At 41.1% G+C, this 25,779-nt stretch overlaps 1 protein-coding gene across 4 annotated transcripts in view; it reads right to left on the bottom strand.

Annotated features, from left to right (window-relative positions):
- The window catches only part of fpgs (folylpolyglutamate synthase), a 41,610-nt gene extending 16,972 nt beyond the window's left edge, over positions 1-24,638 (bottom strand). For 3 of the 4 annotated variants that reach the window (XM_043720385.2, XM_043720386.2, XM_087998328.1), the window contains exons 1-11: positions 24,435-24,638; positions 17,855-17,989; positions 17,188-17,241; positions 16,179-16,243; positions 9,327-9,441; positions 8,402-8,479; positions 7,998-8,059; positions 7,647-7,749; positions 6,610-6,687; positions 4,212-4,359; positions 1,151-1,252 (exon numbers count right to left, since the gene is read on the bottom strand). In XM_043720385.2, coding sequence (XP_043576320.2) covers positions 1,151-1,252; positions 4,212-4,359; positions 6,610-6,687; positions 7,647-7,749; positions 7,998-8,059; positions 8,402-8,479; positions 9,327-9,441; positions 16,179-16,243; positions 17,188-17,241; positions 17,855-17,989; positions 24,435-24,623 — 1,129 coding nt within the window. In that variant the 5' untranslated portion in view covers positions 24,624-24,638. Of the gene's footprint in view, positions 1-1,150; positions 1,253-4,211; positions 4,360-6,609; positions 6,688-7,646; positions 7,750-7,997; positions 8,060-8,401; positions 8,480-9,326; positions 9,442-16,178; positions 16,244-17,187; positions 17,242-17,854; positions 17,990-22,130; positions 22,307-24,434 lie in introns of those variants that run through there. The other variant, XM_087998329.1, reaches the window with a different exon arrangement.
- Between the last annotated feature and the right edge of the window lie 1,141 nt (positions 24,639-25,779).

The following is a 25,779-nucleotide window of genomic DNA, read 5'->3' as shown; positions in this document are numbered from 1 at the left end:
GAGCCATATCAGATGGTTTCTCACCTTGAATGATCTGAGCTACTTTGACTGCAATTAAAATTGCTTGGTGAACTTTTAAAAACTTTGATTATAATTGTATTTGTGTGAACATTTAATTTAAAATATTATTGAAATGAGTCACTACCTTGTTTTTCATTATTATTGGCATTTGACTGACAACATTACAGTCCTTAAGATATTGAGGTTTTGGCTATTGAAATAGATGTTTCTTGTTATGAAGGTTACTGATCTCTTCATAGACTTAGGGTAAAGTGCCATGGGTATAAGGATTATATAGAATATAGACTAAAGTACTGAACTATCAATCCAAAAGATTTCAAAACCAACACAGCAACTGTGAAATTATACACTAAAACAGGAGAAAAGAAAAAGAATAATGAAACCTGGTGTCTCAGTGTACCTAAACTATTTCGTTAATTTATTTTAAGGAACAAATTTCACAAGATCTGACCTACACATGATGCTATGTGGTTGACTCTTGTAGCTTTTGAAATAGCATTGCAAGTACAACAAATGAATGTGTAGCCATTGCAAATAAGCAACATCACAGACAAGAAATACATCTACCATGCTCCTAATCTTGGGGAGCAATAGCCTCTGGACATTGAGCAGAAAGCGCTCTAGTTCCAGGATGGTGATCTTTAATTAAACTGTGCACATATGGCTCTAAACATAGTGAGCTCCACCAATGTGCTAAGCCTGAAAAGTTAAAGTTGATTTCAAGGTCACATATCCCAACAAGTACAATAATGGTAGTTTTTTTAAATCTCTGGGTGCGGTTGTGTGCTCATGCAAAAACGAAAGAAAGTAGGTTTATTCATCTTAAAGTTAGAGCTAGGTCCTGGAATAGTCAAGCACTTCATCCAATTCTCATATTCTGTTCTCTCAAGAGGCTATGGATACTCAGATTTTTAAAAAAAATACTCAAACTGAGAACGATTAGGCCATTTTTTCAGAAAGGATATTAAGGGGCAAGTAGGTCTCAGGTTCAAAATCATTTAAGAATGGTGCAGCAGGGTTTGACAGGCTGAACGGCTTAAACGCCTGCTCCTGTTTCACCAATCCTATAAATATTTACATATCTCCACTGATGTTCCATTTAACTTTACATAAGGAAGTGGGTTGTTACCATTTATCATTGGAGTAGTCAGGCAGAATCCAGAGCTGATGGGCGGTTGCTGCATCTCATATCTCTCAGCAAAGTTCAGAGGTTGTTGGAATGGAGGAAAATCTGCAAGAATCAAAATCAAAATAAACAAATTTACGATCAGGAAAGATCTCACACAATTATGAAATCAAATGAAAATCTGTAAAGTCATCACACAAGTAGAATCAAGCATCATTTTTCCATCATAGTGCTCGCAGCAGCTGAGGTTCTGGCTGAACCTTCACAGAGGCTATTCTGATTCAGTCTCCAAAAAAGGTATCCAACAACGGATTCACACCAGTTTGCCTCCAGCAACCATTGAAATAAGGAGCTACAAAATGGGTCCTTGGTGTAAGACAGCATCTTCTTGCAATTTAAGGGCCCAAGAACCCAACTACATTTGTTAGAAGGACAAGTCAATCGTGGCACAAATTTGAAGACACATGGGCATCTTAATCCACAAAAATGCATTCCGCTGGAATGTAGTCACTCTCCACCTTACTCTCGATCTGGCTTCCAAAGAATGATTTGCAGCCTACTCACTTCAACTGGCATTTCTGTCTGAGCGAAAACCAAATAGTAGACTGTATATTCATGTGTGCTATAACATAGGGCTGAATACAATTATACTGCAAGCCACTCAATCAGGGTTTCCTAGCCCTAAGGAGTCAGCTGGAAAATTTCAAGGGATCTCCTCGAGATAGTGATGAATGTGAGACTTGCATGGTCTGCTTACGTTTCCCTAATGAGGTTTTCAGCCCATGCTTAAGTACCATGACTATTTGATGCTGTGTTCTCCACTGAGGTAGATAGAAGTTACTTCACAGCTGTAACACATCACCACTAACATCACTCAAACCTCAATCTTGTGCCAGTTTCACATTAAGTAAACAACACAAAAATAATTATGTGCATTTAATTATACAATATTTATACAGAAAAGCATATGTTGTGTTACAGACAGTCTGTGGAATCTTTAACACACAAGAGGGGGGGGGGGTCTTCAGAAGTAGAATGATTGAGACTGGCTGAATCTACAGTGAGGACCCACTGCAGTTGGAAACTGAAGCCTTAAAATAATGTTTCCTCATCTTGTCAGACAAGATTATTCAGGTGCAGTTAAGCAATATACTGGTGGTTAAGGTGCAATAAAATGTTTACCTGTACACAACTAAAACACAAACTGTTCATCACCACAGCAAGCAAATTTGTTTTTTCTCAGGGACTGGACTCATGCTGAGATATCATCCCACAGCTAGAGACTCCTGTCGATTAGCACTAACACACCTCCACAACTGACATTGATGGATCTGACACAAACATAGGAAAATTTTTTGTTTTTAAAAATGCTGACTTTAAACCCAAAATACTCGTAAGAAGCTCAGTTCATCATCACCAATTGCAAACTATGAGATTCTGAGATATAGGAAATCTACCCACATTTAATCATTACCACTATCAGGACAGGCTTCAGCTTTTACCAAGCAATCCCAGTTTCAGTGACAACAGGCAATTCACTCTTAACCAGTGTTTAAAGAAAGACATTCCACAATATAAAAATGTTAATCATAAACTCCTGTAACTGAGGCTGGTTGACGCACTCTGTTACAACACTCAGCCATTAACCTCTGGGTTAAAATCCAAGAGCACGCAGTTAGAGTGCTACAGAGAATCATGTGCAGCTCAATTAGTAGCACTCTTACCTCAGAGTCAGATAGCTCCAGATTCAAGTCCCACTCCAGGACTTGGAGGTAAGATCAAGGCTTACACTCCAGTGCAGAGATGTTGTAGAACACAGAGAGACCTAGGGGTTCAGGTACATAATTCTTTGTAATTTGCATCACACACAAATAGGGTGGTTAAGGCTACGTTTAGCACGCTTGCCTTCATTGCTCAGACCTTTGGGTATCGGAGTTGGGACATTATGTTAAGGTTGTACAGGACATTGGTGAGTCCTCTTCCGCTGTACTGCGTGCAGTTCCAGTCACTCTGCTATAGGAAGGATATTATTAAGTTGAAGAAGGTTAGAAGAGATTTACCAGGATACTGCCTGGAATTAAGAGTTTGAGTTATAGGGAGAGGTTGGGTAGGCTGGGACTTTTTCTACTGGAATGGAAGAGGTTAAGGGGTGACCTTGTAAAGGTTTATAAAATCATGACGGGTATAGATAAGGTGAATGGCAGGTGTCTTTTCCCTCAGGTAGGGAATTGCAAGATTAGAGGACCTATTTTTAAAATGAGAGGAGAAAGTTTTAAAAAGGGACATGAAGAGCATTTTTTTTTTAAACAGAGTATAGAATGAACTTCCAGAGGATGTTATGGATGCATGTATGATTTTGTTTAAAATACATTTAGATAAGTACTAAATAAGAAATGTTTGGAGGGATATGGGCCAACCACAGGTAGGTGGGACTAGTTTAATCTGGGATTATGTTTGGTATGGAACGGTTGGACCATGCTGCAGGACTATGTTAAATCAAGGCCACATCTGCCTCAGCCAGTGGAAATAAAAGATCCAATGTAGTATTTTGAAGAAGTGCAAGGGAGTGCTCTCTGGTGTCCTGGTCAATATTTATCCCTTAAATAACTTCAGAAAAATCCAATTTTTTGAATATTGTCAATTATTTGTCGGAACTTGCTCTGCGCCATCTGGCTGTGGCATTTCCAGAAACAAGAAAAATGACTATGTTTAAGGACTTAACTGGCTGTACAGCACAGATGTTCCATTGGAAAGCAACCAATAATCACAAGGTATATGAATGCAAATCTTTTTCGTTTCAGTCAGATTGAGTATACGCTCAGTTTGATTTCAGCCAAACCACTTTTGTGACTAAACAACAGAAAAGGCTCATGGATGACTCTTAGTGGTACAAAAGGACATTAAACAAATCAGCCTTAGTCACAAGTAGGGATTAGGGTTTTTTTATTTCAGCTATCCCAAATTAGGGCTAGAGATGCAAACACATTTAACCTAAAATATGATCTTTGGAATCTCACTCCAGATAGCTTTCCCAATCCATTCAGTCAGAATGCCTTTTTCTTACCTGGGTGGTTATGATGTTGCAACCACGTCCTGCATAGCTGCAGCGCCAGAGATGCGTTGGATTTCTGATGTTCTCCTGCCAATCCCAAGCTCAACCTCTCCCCCTCAGACCAGAAATCCTCCAAATCTGGACAAAGCTGCAGGAAACACTGGAGCAAGAAACACAAGAAAGGAGTTCATTACACAGCCTTACTTTCATTGAAATCTCAGAAATACAATTAGCAAGTCACTCAAATCATTCCATCAGGGCACCATTACCCTCATTTAATCCAGGACAGAAGTGGGTACTGCAGATTAGAGTGATGCTGGAAAAACACAGCAGGTCAGGCAGCATCTGAGGAGCAGGAAGGTCAACATTTCAGGCAAAGAACCACTCTAATCTTGACCCTCATTTAATGCAGTAGAGTAAGAAGAAAAATTCAGATGATATTCCTGCTGGTGTATCCAACAGAAATGATAAGAGGATAGGACAAAAAAGCTTGAGCATGCAATTGTTGTCAGCACCTTCCCACTGTCTCCACTTTCACTCAAACAGACAGGACCCCTCAACGTGAATGATCGCCGTGAATGAAGATGAAAGCTACTACATGGAAAAATAGGATCCCAAGATCATAGATATGAGAATGTTCCCTCTAAATGCAAGTAGTAACTCAAGCATGCTGATCAGGATTAGCAATACAGCTGCTATGACCGACTTCATCACCTTGGACTAGGGAGGAAGGTCTGAGAATTCCAATTCCTCTGGATTCCAAGGCTGCTGCTAGACAATGTGGCACCAGAGCAAGTGTGGCATCAGATCAGGTACTGTTGTCCCTGTGATTAAGGAGTCTGCTCAGGTTTGCTGCCTACGTCGACCAAAAAAACTGAACAGTAAGGGTCAATGGGGTACTGTTAGTCTCTGAGAAAGATTTAGCCAAATAGTGAAATAGTTTATAATTGGTAATTGTGCAAATTTGAAATGCAGCCTCAGGGACATGTGTCATCATTGCAGGTGGAGCCTCACAGATTTCAAAGGGATATTTCTTCAGAAAGGAATGTTCCCTCATTGAGAATGGAACTGATTAGGGGTAGTCAATAAGTTTTTGTGGGTGGAAAATTGTGCCTTATTAACTTGATTGACTTTTTAAAAGAAGTGACAAAGATGACAGACGAAGGCAGAGCAAAGGACATTATCTATATGGGCTTCAGAAGGCGATCAACAATGTTCTGCATGGTAAACTAATTAGCAAGATTAGATCATGTGGAATCCAGGAAGAGCTAGCAATTGGGATAAAAAAGTTGCTTGAAGGTAGGAGACGTTGCGCACGCGGGGGGGGGGGGGGGGGGGGGGGGGGGGGGAATGGTGGAGGGTGTTTATTTGGACTGGAAATCTAAGACCAGCAGTGAGCTGCAAGGATCGGTGGGTGCTGAGTTCACTGCTTTCTGTCATTTATAAATGATTACATAAAAATGATTTGGATGTGAATGTAGAAGGAACAGTTACTGAGTTGGCAGATGACACAAAAATTGTGGTGTAGTGGACAGCGAAGGTTATCTCAAAGTACAAAGGGCTACGGGCTGTGGAGTGACAGACGGAGTTTAATTTAGATAAATATGATATGTCATTTTGGGAAGGCAAATTATGGCATGACTTATACACACAATGGTAGGGTCCTGAAGAAAGTTGCCAAGCAAAGAGATTCTGGTGTGTAGGTTCATTGTTGTTTGAAAGTGAAGTCAAAAGTAGACAAGGTAGTGAAGAAGGTACATTTGCCTTTATTGGTCAGATCATTGAGTAAAGGAGATGCGGTATCATGTTACGACTGCAAAGAACATTAGTGAGGCACCTTTCAGAATACTGCATTCAGTTCTGATCTCTCTGCTAGCAGAAAGATGTTGTTAAACGTGATAGGGTGCAGAAAAGATTTACAAAAATATTGTTGAGGTAGGAGGGTTTGAGCTATAGGAAGAGGCTGAATAGGCTGGGGCTATATTTCCCTGCAGCATTGGAGGTTGAGGGGCGACTTTATAGAGGTTTATAAAATCATGAGGGGCATGGCTAGGGTGAATAGCCAAGGTCTGATTTTGCAAGGTTAGGGAGTCGAAAACTAGAGGGCTTAGGTTTAAGGTTAGAAGGGAAATATATAAATGGAACCTAAGGAGGCAACTTTTTCACGCAGAGAGTGGTGCGTGTATGGAAATGAGCTGCCAGAGGAAATGGAGGCTGGTAAGCTACAACATTTTAAAGCATCTGGATGGGTACATGAATACACAGTGTTTAGAGGGATATGGGTCAAACGCTGGCAAATGGGAATAGTTAATTTAGGATATCTCATTGGATTGGATGAAGGGTCTGTTTCCATGCTCTACGACTCTATAACTGTTTCCTACTCCCCCAACAACGCAGGACAACCACTCACCCCAATTTCCTTTGCTCTTTCTACAAGGACAGACATTGGACCACTGGGTTGTGAGACTGTGAACGCTGGGACGCCTGGCTGGAAAACAATGGAATAACATCAGTTTGTAATTGAGTCAGAAGCTGTGATTACAGAGCGAGACTGGAGCATGAAAGGGTATAGCAGAGATAGAAATGAACAAACGCAAGTTTATTTCAGAGGACATCGCAAAATGCTTCATGTTTGATGAGTTTAAGTTTAGAACTGACAAAGAAAAGACAAAGTTTTTCAGCTTTCATTCGCCGGGACAGAATCACAACAATTTCAAATCTCAAAAGGGTACAATGATTTATACTGCAGATAGTTCATCTATAACACACGTTTTATCAGCGCAAATTAACTCTAACATGAATTGTGGATGATCTTTGCGTAACACAAACTTCTGCTAAACGGGTATAATGGGTTTTCCTTAGCGCAATCTTCTACAGTGCGATTTCTGCTGTGGTTTCCCATGGTGCGATTTTCTATAACACGAGGTTACCAAGGAACTATTGCGTTATACCAGAACAACCTGTACATATGAATAAGGTGCTGATTGGATGGCAACTGATCTCAAATAGATAGAGATATTACCATGGAGAATGGACCTGGGAACCAAGTTTTTGTTTAAGTTCAAAGTACACAAGTTAACTCTGATTGGTCAGGAAATAGGAGAGATGTATGACACATGGCTGTCCCAAAAGGTTTTGCTCAGTTGTTAAAATGCATAATGGAAGGATATGTTCTGTTAGAAAAAGGTTATATTTTTGAAGTACGGACAAATAGAAAATGAAAATGTTAAGCTTTTACCAAAATGCAAATTAGTTCAAAAGAGGAGGAGATTTTAAGTACATTGGTCAACGTGGACAATAATTTCAGTTCACAATGATACAGCTGCTGTTAAGTACCCATAGAGGCCACTATATGAGCAGATTCTTCCACAGGTAGGATTGGAAGACAGTGGATCAGGCAAGCCTCTTGTATTACATTGGTCAGATTAAGGAACTGTCTCCACTTACCTTGAAAATTCCCCCTTTCTGCCATGCAATTTTCTCCATGGTGTCTCCTAGGATACTGACATGATCGATCCCTAGTGATGAAACCCCACACACAACAGGGCGTCTAAACATTGCAAGGAAACAGGTGATCAGAATTCCACTCCCTTAAGGTTAGTGAGTCAATCTAAACAAAGTTACTTTGTCTTATTGAAACCAAGTAACACGGCTCTGCAACCAAGCTAGAGGACGAAGAAAAGGGAGCAAGAATACTGAGATGAATGGCGAGGAAGGATAAGAGAGAAGGAGACACACAAGAGGGAGAGGGAGAAAGAAAAAGACATCATCATTTTCAACCAAAGTAAAATCTGTTACCTAATTATGTTGGTACAATCATAGGCACCACCAATTCCAACCTCTATTATTGCCAGGTCAACCTGAGGGAACATAGAAATGAAACTCAAAATAATATTTTAGTTTGCAGAAAACTGTACCAGTATCAAATAAAATGTTACTGGTTCTGATGTATCAATACTAACCATTCCCCACACCCACAGCTATCGAGTATGCTTCTTCGGTCTAGAGTTGGCCCAGAACGAGGTCCCTGATTTCAAATCTCCAGTTGAAAACCTATTAATTAATCTGCCCCTTAATCTTGGAGCTCAAGTACAGAGTGTCCAACAACCTCACAAGGCTCAACAATAGGTCAGAGTTGCTGTCAAGAGTAACATTATACCACCTACATTCAAAACATGATGATTCAAAAACAAAGATATTACCTTCTCATGCAGAAAGATATGGAAAGCAAGGATGGTGAGAAAACGGAAGTATGCAGGCATGGCCCCAGAGTCAATATCCTTGATAAGGCATCAAAACAGAAAGAAAAAAAAGGGTTAGAGATGACTATAATTTTTACATGCTCAGGTGACCCTCAAAAACTATATTTAAATGGTATCATGTATGTGGTGGGACTTGCGCCCAGGAGTAAGTGCAAGTGGAACTAGATAAAACACTGCTTGCAAAAGAACAACTCTTAAGCCTGAGTGCACATAGCATAAAAGCTAATGGAAAATAGAAGACTGCACAACTTTTCACAACTGAATCTCACAATAAAAACAAAAACTAAATTTGTTTGTGAAGGGCACTATATAATTGCAAATTGTTGAGCTGTCATGCAGCTTGTTTTAGATTAAGTCATTAAGTATTTGTCTAGAAACAAAGCACCAGCTCAGTGGGGTTGGAATATGCACTGTCTGCTGATTACATTGCAACACCAAGGCACCTTCCACCCATACCACCTGGACAATATACAGGAACACCCCAACTAACTCCGATACTATCCAAATGTGAATCAATAGTCAAAATCCAAGAGATTCCCTAAAGCAGAATGGGAGCATCATCTTCTCAAAGACTGCAAGGGTTCAGGAAGGTAGCTCAACACCACCTCCATTATGGATATATATGCTACTTGCTTTCAATGTCCAAATTTTATAAAAAATATTTTGATTTATTCAAAAACTCAACATATTAACAAATGACAAAAGCTCGAGTGCCTCTCAATGGTTAAAGCATACCATAATACCCTAGTATAATCGAGGATCCTTCAGCAACACGTAAAAGTTATTCATTTTGGCAGAGCACAGAGAACCAAAATACATGGATTGAGAACGGTCACAATATCCAGAAGGCACATAACCAGCTTACCTTAGTTTCATCCAATCGGTTGTAAACCTGCCAGAAGTACTTTGTAAAGAGTTCTCTGCTGATTGGTTTGCCATTAATTCTGATTCTCTCCCTTACTTGCACCAGATGTGGGGAGCTATTTACAAGGAAAGGATGGTTAGAACACTACCTGGAAAAAGGCAGAGAGGGGAGAAAACACAATAGAGAAAAAGTGCATACTTGCAGCAGTGTTCCACAGGGATCAGTACTGGGTCCACTTTTGTTTGTCATTTATAAAACAATATAGAAGGCATTGTTAGTAAGTTTGCGAATGACACCAAAATTGGTGGTATAGTGGATGGTTAAGAAGGTTAGTTAATATTTCAAAAAGATCTTCTTCAACTGGTGAATGGGGTGAGGAGTGGCAGATGGAGTTTCATTTGGATAAATGCAAGGTATTGTACCTTGGTAAAACAAACAAGGGCAGAGCTTATACAATTAAAAGTAGGACCTTTGGTATTGTTGTAGTTCAGATAGATTTCAGGGTTCAGGTACATAATTCTTTGAAATTTGCATCACAGGGAGTCATGGTGGTTAAGAAGGTGTTTAGCATGCATGCCCTCATTGCTCAGACGTTTAACTATAACAGTTAGGATATCAATATGAGGTTGTACATGATGTTGGTGAGGCCTCTTCTGGAGTGCTGTGTGCAAATCTGCTCACCCTGCTTTAAGAAGGATATCATTAACTTGGAGAGGGTTCAGAAAAGATTTACCAGGATGCTGCTGGGAATGAAGGGTTTGAGTTATAAAAATAAGCTTGGCAGGCTGAGAATTTTATTTGGTGGAGTGTAGGAGATTGAGAAAATCATATAGAGTTTGTGAAATCATGAGGGGCATGGATAAGATGAATAGGAGGGTCTTTTCACTTGGGGGGGGGGGGGGTTCAAAACTGGGGCACTTACTTTGAAAGGAAGCTTTAAAAAGGACATGAGGGGCAACTTTTTTTTAATACAGTGAGTGGTTTGTGTATGGAATGAACTGCCAGAGGAAAGGATGAATGCAGGTACAGTTACAACATTTAAAAGGCTTTTGGATAAGTAGTTGGTTAGCTTGCCGATCTGCTGGATTATCGTGCAAAGTTAGCATGATCAGTGTGCCTTCTGTAACATTATCAGTGTGCCTTCTGTGAAACACTGTTGTTCTGTCCACTTGGTTTTTACGTAGTCCGGATCATTGGGATATCACTTCTGGATCTTCTCTGCAATAGTCTGTACACTGCATCTAACTTTATATATTTGCTGATGGCCTTTTTGATGGAAAACCAGGCTTCCAATAACTCTCGAGTGTCTCTAGTTGGCTTGACCTAGAATGGTTACTTTGTCATCGTCGAATTGTTGGCACTCTTCGTCTGTGTGTGAAGAGATAGGGAGAGGGAACCATGTCATTTAGTTGCCAGCTGGCATTCGAAGTCGGATGGCTAGTTTTCCTCCTGTTTGCCCAATGTAGTGCTTGTTACAGTTGTTGCATGAGATTTTGTATACCACGTTGGTCCTAGATGTTATGGGTATGGGATCCTTTGTCCACACAAGTAATTGGCATAGTGTGGCTGATGGTTAGTGTGCTACCAGAATACCAAGTGGCCATAACAGCCTGGTAATTAATTCTGATGTGTTCTTCACATACAGTAAGGTAGCCAATGTGTAGGTAAATACAGTGCCTGCTTGGCGTTGTCTGTTGGACAGGCGTCGGTGGACGAAGATGATGGGACCCAGTGTACAAACCCAGTGCAGAGAAGACCTGGAAGTGATACTCATCCCAATAGACCAGGCCACATAAAAACCAAGCGGGACAGAACAACAGCACTTCACAGAAGCCACACTGATGATGTTAACCAGCATGGTAATGAAACATCTGCACAATAATCCAGCAGCTCAGCAAGCTAACCAACTACCTCATCCACTAGCCGAGCTACAGATCTTCATGAAAACCTTAATACATTTGGATAAGTACATGAATAGGAAAGGTTTGGAGGGATAAGGGCCAAATGCAGGCAAGTGGGACTCGTTTGGTTTGAGAACATGGTTGGCATGGACTGGTTGGACTGAAGGGTCCGTTTTTCATGCTGTATGACTCTACACAGGTAGGGAAAGGACAAGTAGAGATTTGAACAGAAAGCTAGTGTGCAAGAAAGACAAGAGAGAGGAATGAGAAGGATGGATAAAATGAAAGCATTATAAACAGAGTACTTCATCCACTTATCATAGAAGGGTGAAAGGACAAATAGAAAAATATATAATGAGGAGGAGAGAAAGAGGGCAAAAAAGGAAAGAAATGAAAAAAAGCAAAGATACAGGAAAAAATATGTTTTTTTTTAAAACAACATTGTTGTTAATTACTTGCTTGTGACCCTTACAGTACAGTTTAATACCAGAAAACTCCTGATAAAGCTTCAGTTGTGAGATTCCATCATCCATAACAAAGTGGAAAGAATCCATTTTCCAAATCAATTGGAGCCACGGGCAACACAATTCTCCATTTGTCTAGAAATAAACCGGCATTAGAAAACTAGCCCCAAATCCATGACTGTATAAGGATGTTGCAAGGCAAGTTTCAGACTCCCAATATAATTAGTTCATGATATAATTAACTTTTGTACAATGATGAGCATCGGTTTCCTTTTTATGGTTAGGAGAAAAAATGATATGGAGAAGATAGTAGCATTGTGGTTATGTTACTGAACTAGTAATTCAGAGTCTTGAAACTAATATGCCACAGCCATGAGCTCAAATCCCATCACCGCAGCAGGGTAATTTAAAGTGAACTAAACTAATTGAATTAAATAATCTGAAATTAAAAGTACACTTCAGAAGTACGTCCACAAAACTCAGATTGTCACAAAGTTCATCTGGTTCTATATGTCTTTTAGAAAAGGAAATCTGCCATCCCTGTCCAATCCAGTTTTGATGTGACTATAGGCTCACATTAAGAAGATTGGCTCTTAAACTACCCTGTGATTCCCAACAAGCCACTCAGTTGTACTGAACCACTACAGAGAAGTCCAATAGTACTAAAACCAGATAGATGAATTTTTCTCACCAACATCAGGTACCAAAGCTGGGTTAGCTGTCCAACAGAACAGCAAAATAACAGGCTGACATAGCTATATTCAAAATCATATAAAGATCATTACCATCCCTAGGTATATGTTCTCCCACTAGCAATACATTTACCGTGTCATAGATAGTAGCCATGTGGCATAGTCAGGAAGGAGTGGCTCAAGAAATACTCAACATTGACTGTTACCGATTAAGTCTCATGACATTAGATCAAAAATTAACAAGGAAATCTCCTGTTGATCATCACTCAGTTGATTATTCAGTACTCCTCCATGTTAAACATCATTTAGAAGCAGTACTGAGGGAATCGAAGATATAGAATGCATTATTAGTGGTAGACTTCAATGTTCATCACCAACAGTGATTCAACATCACTAATGGCCAGGTCCTAAAGAACATGACTGCCAAACCAAATCTACACGTGTGAAAGAACCATCATGAATGTTAAAATCTGCCTGTTGATGTCCATGATGGTGTAGGTAGACCATGGCAATATTATGTCTTCACACTGAGGACAAATTTTATCACATTATGTGGCTATGCTAAATGAGGTCCAGTAGCTCAAAGCTAGACATCCATGGGTCATCAGTAGCATAACTGTACCCAAACACTGCACAGTCTGTCATGGCATCAAACCAGGAAATCAACCTTGGTTCAATAAGTGTAGATGTGTGCTCTAGATACAGCATCAGGCATACCCAAAAATAAGGTGCAAACCTGGTGAGACCACAAAAGGTCACACACAGATAAAATAACTGAAGCAGCATCGCAGTCAATGATCATCTCCAACAAAAGAGAATCTTATCATCACCCTTTAACATTTAAAGGCATTACCATAACTGAATTCCCCACTATGAACATCCTGGAGTTATCTGAGATCAGAAACCGAACTGGACTAGCCATATAAATATTGTGGCTACAAGAGCAGGTCAGAGGCTAAGGATTCTGTAGTAAGTAACTCAGCTCCTGTCTCCCCAAAGCATGTCTACCATCTACAAGGCACAAATAGACCACATTAGGTACTAAAATAAATCAAAGAACTACAAACGTTGGAAATCTGAAACAAAAAAACAGAAAATGCTGGAGAAATTCAGTAGGTCTGGCAGCATCTGGGGTGAGAGAACAGAGTTAAAGTTTTCAGTCTGGTGATCATTCTTCAGACTCAATTCTGAAGAACATAATTATTGAACCCGATTGAGTACCTTGAATTATTTTTTTCATTGTTCTTGCTTAACATCAAGGTCTTAATATCTCCTGGCATCAAGCTAGGAGATCAACCTGGGTACGAAGAAGTGTAGAACAGCGTTTTGGTGCAGCATCAGGCTTAATCAAATGAGCAACTAACCTGGTGAAAGCACAACAAAGACCACATACAGATAAACAACAGAAGCAGCATCCCATAGATAGTGCAAATCAATTCATGAACCAAACAAACAATCTGATTAAAACTCTGCATGCCTCCCACATTTAATTGTGAACAGTTGAAGATGACAGAGATAGAGACTCCACTTATAGTCCCATGGTCAGTGTAAGGAGAGCCCAGCACATCAGTGCAAAAGACACACCTGAAGCACTTGCAACTATTTTCAGCCTGAAGTCCAAGTAGATGGATGATTTATCTCAGCCAGCTCCTAAAAGCTCTAAAGATGTAAGTCTTCAGCAAATTCAAATCATTGCACGCATTATCAAAGTAATACTGAACACACCAGCTTTTAAACAGTTAGAGACCCCAATAATATCTTCACTATGTTGAAGATGTATTCCAGAAATATCTGCAACCAGTCAAGCTGTTCCAGCACAGCTTATAACATTGGCATCTAACCAATAAAAGGTGAAAAATTGCCACAAAAAGAACAAATCCAATCCATCCATTTCCCTCCTCACCTGTCTATTCTCGATATCAGCAAAATGATAGAATCTATCAAGCAGCATTTATTCAGCTGCAACCTACTATAGATCACTCACCTCTGTACATCATTACAGACTTGATCCAAACATTCTGCATTCCAGAGGCAAAGTTAAAGTGACTGCACTTGACATTAAGGCAGCATTTTACAGACTGGGACTAGGAGCTCTTGTAAAATTGAAGTCCATGCAAGTCAAAAGCAAAGTCCCCACTGGCTAGAGGTCAGTCAACTCAGTCCCAGGATATCATTGCAGAAGTTTCTCAAGAAAGTGTCCTAGATCAACTAATCTTCAGCTGCTTCACCAAAAGCCTTCCTTCCATCATGAATTCAGAAGTGGAGATATTCACTGATAATTGCACATTCAGCACCATTCAAAACTCTTCAGATTATTGAAGCAGATCCATGGACAGCAATGTCTTAACAGTATTTGGGCTTGAAGTGGTTAAGTGGCAAAGCGCATTCATGTTATGCAAGTGCCAGGCAATTACATCTCCAAAGAGAGAGAACATAACTATCACCCCTTGACATTCAAAGGATTTACCAGAATGACTATTTGAGTCCCCCACAATCAACACTGTTTCAATTTGATCCATTTGCTATTTAAAGTAAGTATAAGGAAGATAGGCATACAATATGTTTGAACCATTTTGTCAGAGACAGGTACATTTGAGTGGATAAAAATCATTCTAAATCTGTGGTCACCTAATGTCGAAATCAACAATACATTTTTAATTCTTTGTTACAATAGATTATAAGAAGATTTGAAATGGTTTCTAAGACCATGGGAGATGGAGTATACCATTCAGTCTATTAAACTTATTCCATGATTCAATTAGTTCATAGATAATCTGTACCTCAACTCCATTTACCTTCCTTTATTCTAAGATTCCATGATATCTTTGATACACTTTCCTAATAAATATTATCTATCATGGTTTGGAAATATTCAATTAAAGTCAGCAGCTAGATCTGGGTCAACCTCTGCCAATTAGCCCTGTCTGCAGCCAATGACATGGTAGGACAAATAAATATTATGACCATGCAGAGGCAGCTTGGAGCATAAGAGATAAGAGTTGGTATATGGCATTTGGCCCTTCCAAGAGAAATCAATAAAATATTAGTTCATCATCTACTTTAGCTACATTCTCTGTGTCATGAGCTTAATATCCAACATTTTTCAATCTCTGCTTTGAATAGACATGATAACAGATAATCTACCTGTTCTGGGCTACAAAATTTGAAAGATCCACAACTTTTTAGGTGAGATATTGCTCACCTCAGTCCCAAAGAGATGAGTCCTAATCCTGAAAATATGATCCATTGCTCTTGACTTACCAGCCAAGGGATTCATTCTCCCAGGATCTACCTCATTTAACCCTTTATATGTTCTGTGCTTCAATGAGATTGCCTCTCATTCTAAGTTCTTAGGAATAAATCAAGTATAAGAGCAGGAAAAGTATGTGTTGTTTCCAGATTTCCACGGAACATGAATGGTTTTAATTTCTACATTAAAAAGTACAATAAAATGCTGTAGTAAATTTACTGCTTGTGCCATAATCTGTTCAATTTCCCTTACTATTCATAAAGTTAACAAAGTTTGGAATAGTAATCAATCATCTGTTAAGTCTCATGCAATATGCAGTAATGAGATAACATTTTAAGATATATCCCACAGTGGTAATCCAGAACCAAAGATCTGCATTCAAGCAGAGGTCGAAGAGAGTAACTGCTTATCTGGTCAATCTGTGGGGTAGGGGTGACAATGCTGAACAACAATCTGACATAAAAACCCCAAATGATACAACATAAACTCTCCTCATCACCCAGTGGCTTGGTGTAAGACACACACAGAAGGATTCTGCATCTTACCTATAGAAACCAGTCTTTAGTCCATATTCATGCAATATCTTTTCACAAAATGCACATGTTGAACCCTAAAATGAGCAGAAACAACACTATTCAAAAGATGGTCATTAAAACTGAATGGGCAAAGAAAACCACTCAAACATAGATTTAGGAGAAATGCTGGTCTGCAAAAGAACCCATTTAACACCAGCATAAATTGTTAGACCAGACTTGTGTCACCAGTCTTTCTTAAAGATTTAACCAATAACACTTCAGAATCCAATGATACTTTATGAAGGATGCAGGGAAAGATAGATCTCCAGGCTGTTAATAAGAGCTTGTTTTGCACAAATTGGCTGTTGTGCTTGCCTCCTAAACAATAGCAACTCATTTTCCAAAAGTAATTTGTTGGCCGCAAAAGTACTTTTGACATGTTGAGGCCATGAACAACACTTAAATAATAGACTCCAGTGATCAACAAACAGTGATGATTGCTGAGAAGGTTCTGACACTTGATACCTTCACACTGTTGACCAATGCTGAAGAATTCATAATAATTCCATCCTGTCCTGTCCTCAAATGCACCATCTCAACATTTCCTATGTCGCAAAAGGAAAGTGATCTATTCCAGCATTTTGTAAGAAAATGATTTTCAATTGTCAAATTTTACAACATAACGGACCCCACTTCTCATGTTGCAGATAATCCACCTAGATGTCAACACTGCAGCAACTTCCAAATTCCTATGGTTCCCACTCATCAGTAGGTCACCTTTGTTGAGGAGCCTAGAGCAGTGCCAACCCCTTCCCTGGCCACCTCTTTCTCCAGAAGTCCAAAGTTTCACCACTATGCCCCTTTACAAGACCATGAATGCTTATGAGATGGAAATCCAGAAACAATCTTCAACCTGGAGCTCCAGAGCATCAACAGGTGTAAGACCCACAGACTTAGTGCAAAAAGAAAAATCAGCACAGCTCAATGAAATATTTACAGCCCCACCTGTCCTTATGATGGATTTAAGTCAGAGACTGACCTTGCCTTTTGTTCCGGTCACATGGATGACGGCAAGCTGATCAAAGTCCTCAATCTACCAAAGACAAAAGAAAAGATTGATTGAAAAACATGGCTTCTAACAACAGTATCAATTGTGGAAAACTTCTGGTGAGAATCTGTTAGAATGGCAGCACCCTTGTCACCCTTCATTCTACTTCCCCTCCCTCTCCGCTGCACTGAAAATGTTAACTACAGGCTCAGTCACACATCTCCCTCTACCACTGGGATATCCCTGAAATTGCCAGCCTGTGTATGTGAACATGGAGAGTGAACCAATGGCAACTTAACTATCCACATAGTGCCCACACCTCCACCTTTTTCAGCAAGTGTAACGTGAGCAGTGCTCAAAAGCAAAAGCCCTTGATTGATATCCTTGTGTTGAGCTGCTCATAACAGCTATTTTCATTGGCAAAGTCCTTGTTGCCTCATATCATGGCAAGCATTTCAGTTTTACTGTCTTTTGTCCATTACATGTCTTGTTCTTTGGTCACTGTCACTGGTAAACTCACCAGAATGAATGTGATAAGTCCAACTGATAAATCTCACAAGATAGTCCCTTCACTCGAAATCATTCATTTGTCTGGATGCTTGATGAGGCATACTGCCCAATTTCTCCCTAGTCAACCAATGAAAACTCTATCCTTTACCTTCATTCCAGCTCGGTGAACAAAGGATTTCATTGCTTCCAGAGTACCCTTTGTTCGGCCAAGCTGCTGTTCCCGTCGGATCTGCTCCAGGGTGCTGGCATTGGTCTGAAGAGTGTTAAGTGCCATTATTGCATCCTGGAATCAAACATGAGACAACTAAATATTCAAAAATAACCAACTTAACAATACCATACAGTACTGAAGCTAATTCAGTGCAACTTTCTCTCCAGCCTGCAAACATAAAAATGCTGCTCTTATATGACAAAAAGGCATGAGGGCTGGAGTGCCCTCTGGAAAGGCAAGATAGAGGGAGTTGAAACTTTATTGCTGGTACAGCACAGCAGGTCAGGCAGCATCCAGGGAACAGGAGATTCGACGTTTCGGGCACAGGCCCTTCTTCGATAGAGGGAGCACACTGCAGGATCCTTACTGCAGGGATTCCCCTTTGTCACCCATTACTGAACAAGAAGGGTGACTTGACACTGCTTCAATCAAAAAGTTACAAGCAACAGTCAAATGCTGACCCTAAAATAAAATCAAGGGAAGTGACAACCTAATGGCATTAACACTGTTAAGCCAGAGACTCAGGTAATGTTCTGGGGACCTGGATTTGAATTCTGCCATGGTCGATGATGGAATTTGAATTCAATAATTCTGGAATTAAGAGTCCATAAATCCATTGTCAATGGTCAACAAAATCCATCTGGTTCACTAATGTCCTTTAGGAAAGGAAACTGCCATTCTGACTTAAATCTGGCCTACATGTGACTCCAGATACACATCAATATGACTGATTCTTAACCACCCGATGAGCAACTGATTTGATTTATTATTGTCACATGTACTGAGATATAGTGAAAAGTACTGTTTTGCATGTAAACCAAACACATTATATCCTACAATAAGTACATCAGTATAATAGAACAGAATGCAGAATATACTGTTACAGCTACAGAGAAGGTACAGAGAAAGATCAACTCTAATATATGGAGAGGTCTATCCATTAATCTGACAACAGAGGCGAAGAGGCTGTTCTTAAATCTGTTACTACATGGTTTCAAACTTTTATATCTTCAGCGCAATGAAAGAGTGGAAGAGACAGGGGTGGGAGGGGTCTTTGATTATGTTCCTGATGAAGAGCTTCTGCTCAAAACATCGACTCTCCTGTTCCTCGGATGCTGCCTGACTGGCTGTGCTTTTCCAGCATCACGCTCTTTGACTCTGATGTCCAGCATCCACAGTCCTCACTTTCTCCTCTTTGATTATGTTGGCTGCTTACCCAAGGCAGCAGGAAGTATAGACTGAGTCAATGGAAGGAAGGCTGGTTTTTGTGATGGACTGGGTTGTGTTCACAATTCTCTATAATTTCTTGTGGTCTTGGGCAAAGTGCTTGCCATACTAAGCTGTGATGCATCCAGATAGGACAGTTTCTATGGCGCAACTGTAAAAAGTTGGTAAAAGTTATTGTGGAAATGCCAAATTTCCTTAGCCTTCAGAGGAAGTTACGGCTTTGGTGTGCTTGACAATTGTATCAACATGGATGGACCAGGATAGATCATTGATATTTACTCCTTGGAACTTGAAGTTCTCAACCACCTCCATCACAACACTATTGACACAGACAAGGACATCTCCTCCACTCCACTTCCTGAAGTTGATGAACAGCTTCTTTGTTTTGCTGACATTGAGGGAGACGTTGTTATTTTTAAACTAAGCTATCTCCTTTCCTGTACTCTGTCTCATTGTGTTTGAGTTCCAAACCACTATGGTGGTATCATTAGCAAATATGTAAAAGGTGTTAGAGCTGAATCGGACCACACAGTCCTAAGTGTATGAGGAGTACAGCAAGGGGTTGAGTACGCAGCTTTGGGGACACTGGTGCAGAGGATTATTGTGGAGATATCGTCTTCACCTCTCCTTATTGATTGCAGTCTGCTGATCAGGAAGTCAGGTTGCAGAATTAGGGAGCAGAGCCATAAATCTTGGAGTTCTGAGATGTGTTTTGTTGGAATTATGGCATTGAAGACAAAGCTAAAGTCAATAAATAGGAGTCTGACGCAGGTGTCCTTGTTATCCAAATATTGCAGTTAGAGGTAAAGGGCCAGGGAGATTAGGGATGGACAGTAAGTGCTGGTCCAGCCAGTTATATTCCCAACCCTTGAACGTATTTAAAACAAGTGACTATAGCAAACAGTCCTAAACACATAGTAAAATTCTCGAAGCATCAAACTTTTATACTACGATCTATCCATACAATTGTAGGTTTTGTCATTGAAAGTGTGTTGGAGCAAAGTGCAGTGATATTTACAGTCATACAGCACAAAATGTACCCTTCAGCCCAATTCGTCCATGCCAACCTGGTTTCCTGAACTGAACTCATCCCATTTGCCTGCATTGGGCCCACATCCCTCTATACCTTTCCTATCCATGTACCTGTCCAAATTATCAGCCCGTCATGGGGGCTTCTGGTGATTGTTTTACAGGGAGCTTCTTAAAGTGACCACTCTCATCAATCAAAGAATCCCTACAGTGTGGAAACAGGCCATTTGGCCCAACAAGTCCACATCAACCTACTCCCCTACCCTATTACTCTATATTTCCCCTGACGAATGCACCAAGCCTACATATCGCTGAACACTATGGGCAATTTAGTTTGGCCAATTCACCTAACCTGCCCATCTGTGGACTGTGGGAGGAAACCAGAGCACCTGGAGGAAACCCATGTAGATATGGAGAGAATGTGCAAACTCCACACAGAGTCACCCGAGGTTGGAATCAAACCCGGGTCCCTGGTATTGTGAGGCAGCAGTATTAATCACTCAGCCACCATGCTGCCCAAGTTAAAAGCAGAATAAATCAGACATATAGGAAGTTGGGAGCTGGCTGTGAAATGCAAGAGACTAGTTCACTGATTTCAACAAATGAAGTGCAATCAAATGTAATGAGATTTCTGTGCACTTTGCCCTAAATATTTCCAGTGACAACACGAGCACACATTCACCTATCAGTGAGGGTTCTCTATAACAGTAATGTAATACCAGAGGGAATATCAGTCCTCACAATAATGTAATCTGAACCTAAAGATTAGCTTTCAGTGTGTAACACACTCCTGGATATCCAGAACCACCCAATCTTGCCAATCAGATTCCAACCATAAGGTTTCAAATGTTTCTCTGGAATGCTCTTCTCCTAGTGCTATCTATAGTATATTAGCAGAGGTGCTGGGCTAATGTTGAGAAACAAGATTTATCTTTCCCAATAATAACTTTCCATATATCAATTCGAAAAACCTTTAAGGCAAATTAATTGGGTGCAAAGTTAAGCCAAGGTGAGCCCTGATGTCAATTGCTGTCTCACAATGAAAGGATCTAAGTCTTGCTGGGATCTATTCTGTGGATCCCATCTACCCTCGAATGCTTCATTCAAATGCTCATCCTAAAACTTTGAGGTCTAGCAGATGTTCAACCATACAGGTCATGCTCACAATTAACAGAAAAATCACAGGAGGCTGAACTGCCAACGATTTTCACACCTTTCTAGCCCAGGTTTTTGACACAGACAGTATCCCACAATAATCAATCCAACGTGATTGAACTATTTCAGTATAGATCATGCATCAAACCTGTTTGAAAAGCACCTTTAGATCAATTACTGAAACATTGAGGGAGCTGCTATACTTGTTTACAAACCATCACGTATAGGGCAGTATCATTGACCAACTACGTGGGGAGCTGCACAGGGTAACTTGAACATTCATTCTTTAGACATGGGTGTTGCTGGCCAACACAGCATTTTTTGCCCATCCGTGAATGGCCTCTAGGCGCACACACACATGCACAATTCAGTTCCAGGATTTTATGACAGAAGTGATGGATTGGTGCCCAAAACTTGTTGGTCTTCCAGAGCAATGAGTTGACCCCCAGCCGACTGTTGCATAAGGGCTCATTCCAAGGTCCAGGACTACATGCTGTGGGACCCACTAAAATATGGGGCAACTGCCACCAAGGCACAATGGGGAAACATCACCGTCTAAGATCTTTCTATCCCAGAGGCTCAAACATACATAAACACAGTCTTGTAGGAGTAAAATACACCTTTGGTTTGTTTGCTGGACCTGTCAATCTTGTTTTGTTCTTTCATATCCTGTATATAGAACTGAACTGCTATAGTTACAGCGTGTCTATAGAGATATTTTTATTAAAAAAGTATAGTTTTGAAAAAAGATTGGTAATGTAATTCCAAATCAGGATGGCAGATAATTTGGAGGGGAACTTACTGGTGGTGATGGCGTGAAAGGGCATATTAAAAGCATGTATAGGTTGACGCAGCTATCAATACAGTCCTATCATGCACTTGCAGTTTCAGAGGAAGGTCTCAACTAGAGAATGCAAATTGAAATCAAAATCTGGAGGTTAGTCATGTATAACTTACATAATTTTTGATTTACAAAAGATTATACTCCCTTAGAGCTTTGATGCCAACTCACAAACCAGGCAGCTCCCAGTTTTAATTGTTAATTAACTTGGAATAGGGGATCACACTAGTTGGGAGATGGAATTGAGAGAAATCAGGGAAGTATCCACTTGTGACTGCCATCTGATGATCTATCTTGTAAAGTATGCACATCAGATACCTTGGTTCGTACAGGTGCAAAGTGACTACAAGGCAGCCAACAATTCTGGAACCAGTAGCAGCTACAACAATAACCAATCTTTTCAAAGCAACTCACATTTTTCATTACCCAACAGTTGGTGTGGAGCCAATGCTTTTTATTTACGTAGTTTTGCAAGAGATCCTTGGACTGTAATCATTCTATCATTAACTTAGTATATGCACCAGGTTTAACCTGTTACCAAACATTTACATTTCCATCTGGAAGCTGTTCAATGTTCCACTCCTCTTGCACAGTAAACACCAGTAACTGCCGACTGATTTGTAGAACTGAGCAATGAAACACACCATTCAGCTCAATGTGTTCATCTTCCATAAGCCTCCTATCATTCCTCATTTGACCTGATCAACATTTTCTTCTGTTTCTTTCCCTCTCTCATTTATCCTGTTTCCCCAAAAGTTCATTTGTACTACTCATTTCAAGTAGTCTTCATAATAGTGAGTTCCACATTCTCACTGCTCCTTCAGTAATGTTATTCCCAAACATGCCTTCTTAAACTGTGACTTTTAATGCTCCATAGCTTTGCTCCTCCACATTCTCCTTTCAGAGACATCTTTACTTATACCTCTTTATAAATCAGAGTCACAGCTGTTCAATGCCCCCACAATACACCAGCCTCTCTCAGTCTCAAAACCAACCAAGTTTTTCACTAATACTTAAAATAAAAAGTGAAAAACTGTGCACATTAGAAAGTTGAAAGAACAAAACATTCTGGAGAAACAGGTTCTGTGATGAGAGTAAATGGACCTGAATCCTCAACTCTGCTTTCTTTCCACAGACATTACCAGATCTGCTTAGGTCCTCCAGCAATTTCTGTTTTCATTCACTCTTCCTGATCATTCTTTGTTTAGTTTAGCATCTATTCGCGCTTTACAAACGTGATTTGGTTTTGCATGCAGACGTGTTTCTGAAAATAGAAATACCAATGCGGCAGGAAACAGTCTAATAAAATATTAATTGCCAAACTCATGAATGTTTCACCTTCCCCCTACGTGTTCAGCTACTTTTAGGAATTTGGTTATGTTTCTTATTTACTCCTAGAACTGTTGCCTCACAGCGACAGAGACCGGGTTCAGTTCCCGCCTCAGGCGACCCTCTGTCTGTGTGGAGTTTGCACATTCTCCCCCTGTCTGCGTGGGTTTCCTCCGGGTGCTCCGGTTTCCTCCCACAGTCCAAAAATGCGCAGGTTAGGTGAATCGGCCATGCTAAATTGCCCGTAGTGTTAGGTGAAGGGGTGGATGTAGGGGAATGGGTCTGGGTGGGGTTGCTGTTCGGAGGGTCAGTGTGGACTTGTTGGGCCGAAGGGCCTGTTTCCACACTGTAAATAATCTAACCTAATCTCTCCCAGTAGATTGGCAACACTGTACAAAGTCTATCATTCATTTCTTCCTTCGGTGAGGAAAGTGATCGGATTAGCAAAGGCAAGTCTGTTTGCGTTTCGCCCACAGTATGACAGGAGAAGGAAAGTAACTCTAAACCAGAAACATTTAATCCTACCCTCAGGAGGGAAAAAATAGCCATCTTTACAGCAATTTTAAACTTGATGCGGCAATGCTTTTGGAAGATCTTCTTTCCACCCAGCTGTCAGTGATACCGAGGAAAGGGAATCCTGATTCGCGGGCAATGAGGCAGGACAAATTCCCTAATGGTCTGAAGCGGAGGATAGAGTGTGAGAAAAGCCGGACGACCTTCCTGAAACAGTTAGGCTGGAGGGAGAATGAACTAAACCTCCAGTGTCCGAGCGGCCATCCCCATGCACGCTGTCAAGTCCCAAGCGAGTGGCCGGACTCCGTGTCTCGAGCCGTTCAAACCAGCCAGCGTAACCGGCACTAGGAAAAGCGCGGGAAGGTGCCTCTGACCCCAAGCCCCGCCGTGAACAACCCCCGGCCGCTCCAGCCCCGTTTCTACCTGGTACTCCATCCTGGGGAGGCGCAGAGCCGCTTTCGTCGGCGCCGTGTTGTAGCTTCTTCTCCGTCTCCACCACCAAGCGCCTGCATTCGCTCCGTGTCCCGCCCCTTTGCCCTCGACTCCACTCTGCAGGCTCCTGTGAACCTTTAACCAGGCCGCCGGCACAGCGCGCGGCAACCGAGCCATCATGACACCGAGACACACGTGGCTGCACCGCCAACTCTCACCTCTGACCTCCTGGCAGTGACTGTCGAGGGACGTCATCTTTCATACTGGCAACTGCCGCTTTAGTAAGAAGGACGGGTTCAGTCCTTCTCAGCTTGCTCTTCAGGGTGTAGATCTTCAGCCTAATGTATTATTCCCCCATCCCTTAATATCTGTGCCAAGCAAAACTCTAACCCCACATTCAGAGTGAACATCACACATTTTAATTTATGATATATCCCCTTTGTTCATTCCTCGGTATCGAAGGGCAAAGCACACCTTCGAGGTGAAGCAGTGCTTTACCTGCACTTCATTTGATCAGTACTGATGACTGTATCAGCGCCACCTCGTGCTCCCACGAGGAGGTTGAATATTTCATCAACTTCTCGAATACCTTCCACCCTGACTTCAAGTTCACCTGGACCATCTCGGACACTTCCATCCCCTTCTTGGACCTCTCCAACTCAACACGGACATTTACTTCAAACCCACTGACTCCCACAGTTATCTGGACTATAACATCTCCCAACCCACCCTCACCCCCAACTCCCTGTAAAAATGCTTTCCCTAACTTCTAATTCCGCCGCTGTATCTGCTCCCAGGAAGCACAATTCCACTCCAGAACATCCCAGATGGCCTTCTACTTCAAGGACCACAATTTCTATGCTTACATGGTCAACAATGCCCTTCAGCACATCTCCTCCACTTTCCACACCTTCGCCCTTCAACCCCACCTCTCCAACCACAAAAGGATAAACCCCCCCCCCCCAATCTCCGGATACAGTGCATCATCCTCCGCCATCTACAGTTAGACCCCACCACCAGAGATATTTCCCTCCCCACCCCTTTCAGCATTCTGTACAGACCATTCCCTCTGCAACTCCCTCATTAGATTCATGCACCCCACCAACCCACCCTCCATTTTTGGCACCTTCCATTTCCATTGCAAGAGCCCACACCTCCCTCCTCACCTCCATCCAAGGCCCCAAAGGATCCTTACACATCCGGCAGAGATTTTCCTGCACATCCAAACACCTCATTTACTGTGTCTGTTGCTCTCGATGTGGTCTCCTCTACATTGGGGAGACAGAAGGCCAACTTGCAGAACATTTTAGAGAACATCTCTGGGACACATGCACCA

Source organism: Chiloscyllium plagiosum, unplaced genomic scaffold (genome assembly GCF_037043375.1).
Source record: "Chiloscyllium plagiosum isolate Xiang-an unplaced genomic scaffold, Cpla_swu_hap1 HiC_scaffold_21, whole genome shotgun sequence".
Classification (NCBI taxonomy): Eukaryota; Metazoa; Chordata; class Chondrichthyes; order Orectolobiformes; family Hemiscylliidae; genus Chiloscyllium; species Chiloscyllium plagiosum.
This window is presented reverse-complemented; position numbering and strand designations above follow the sequence as displayed.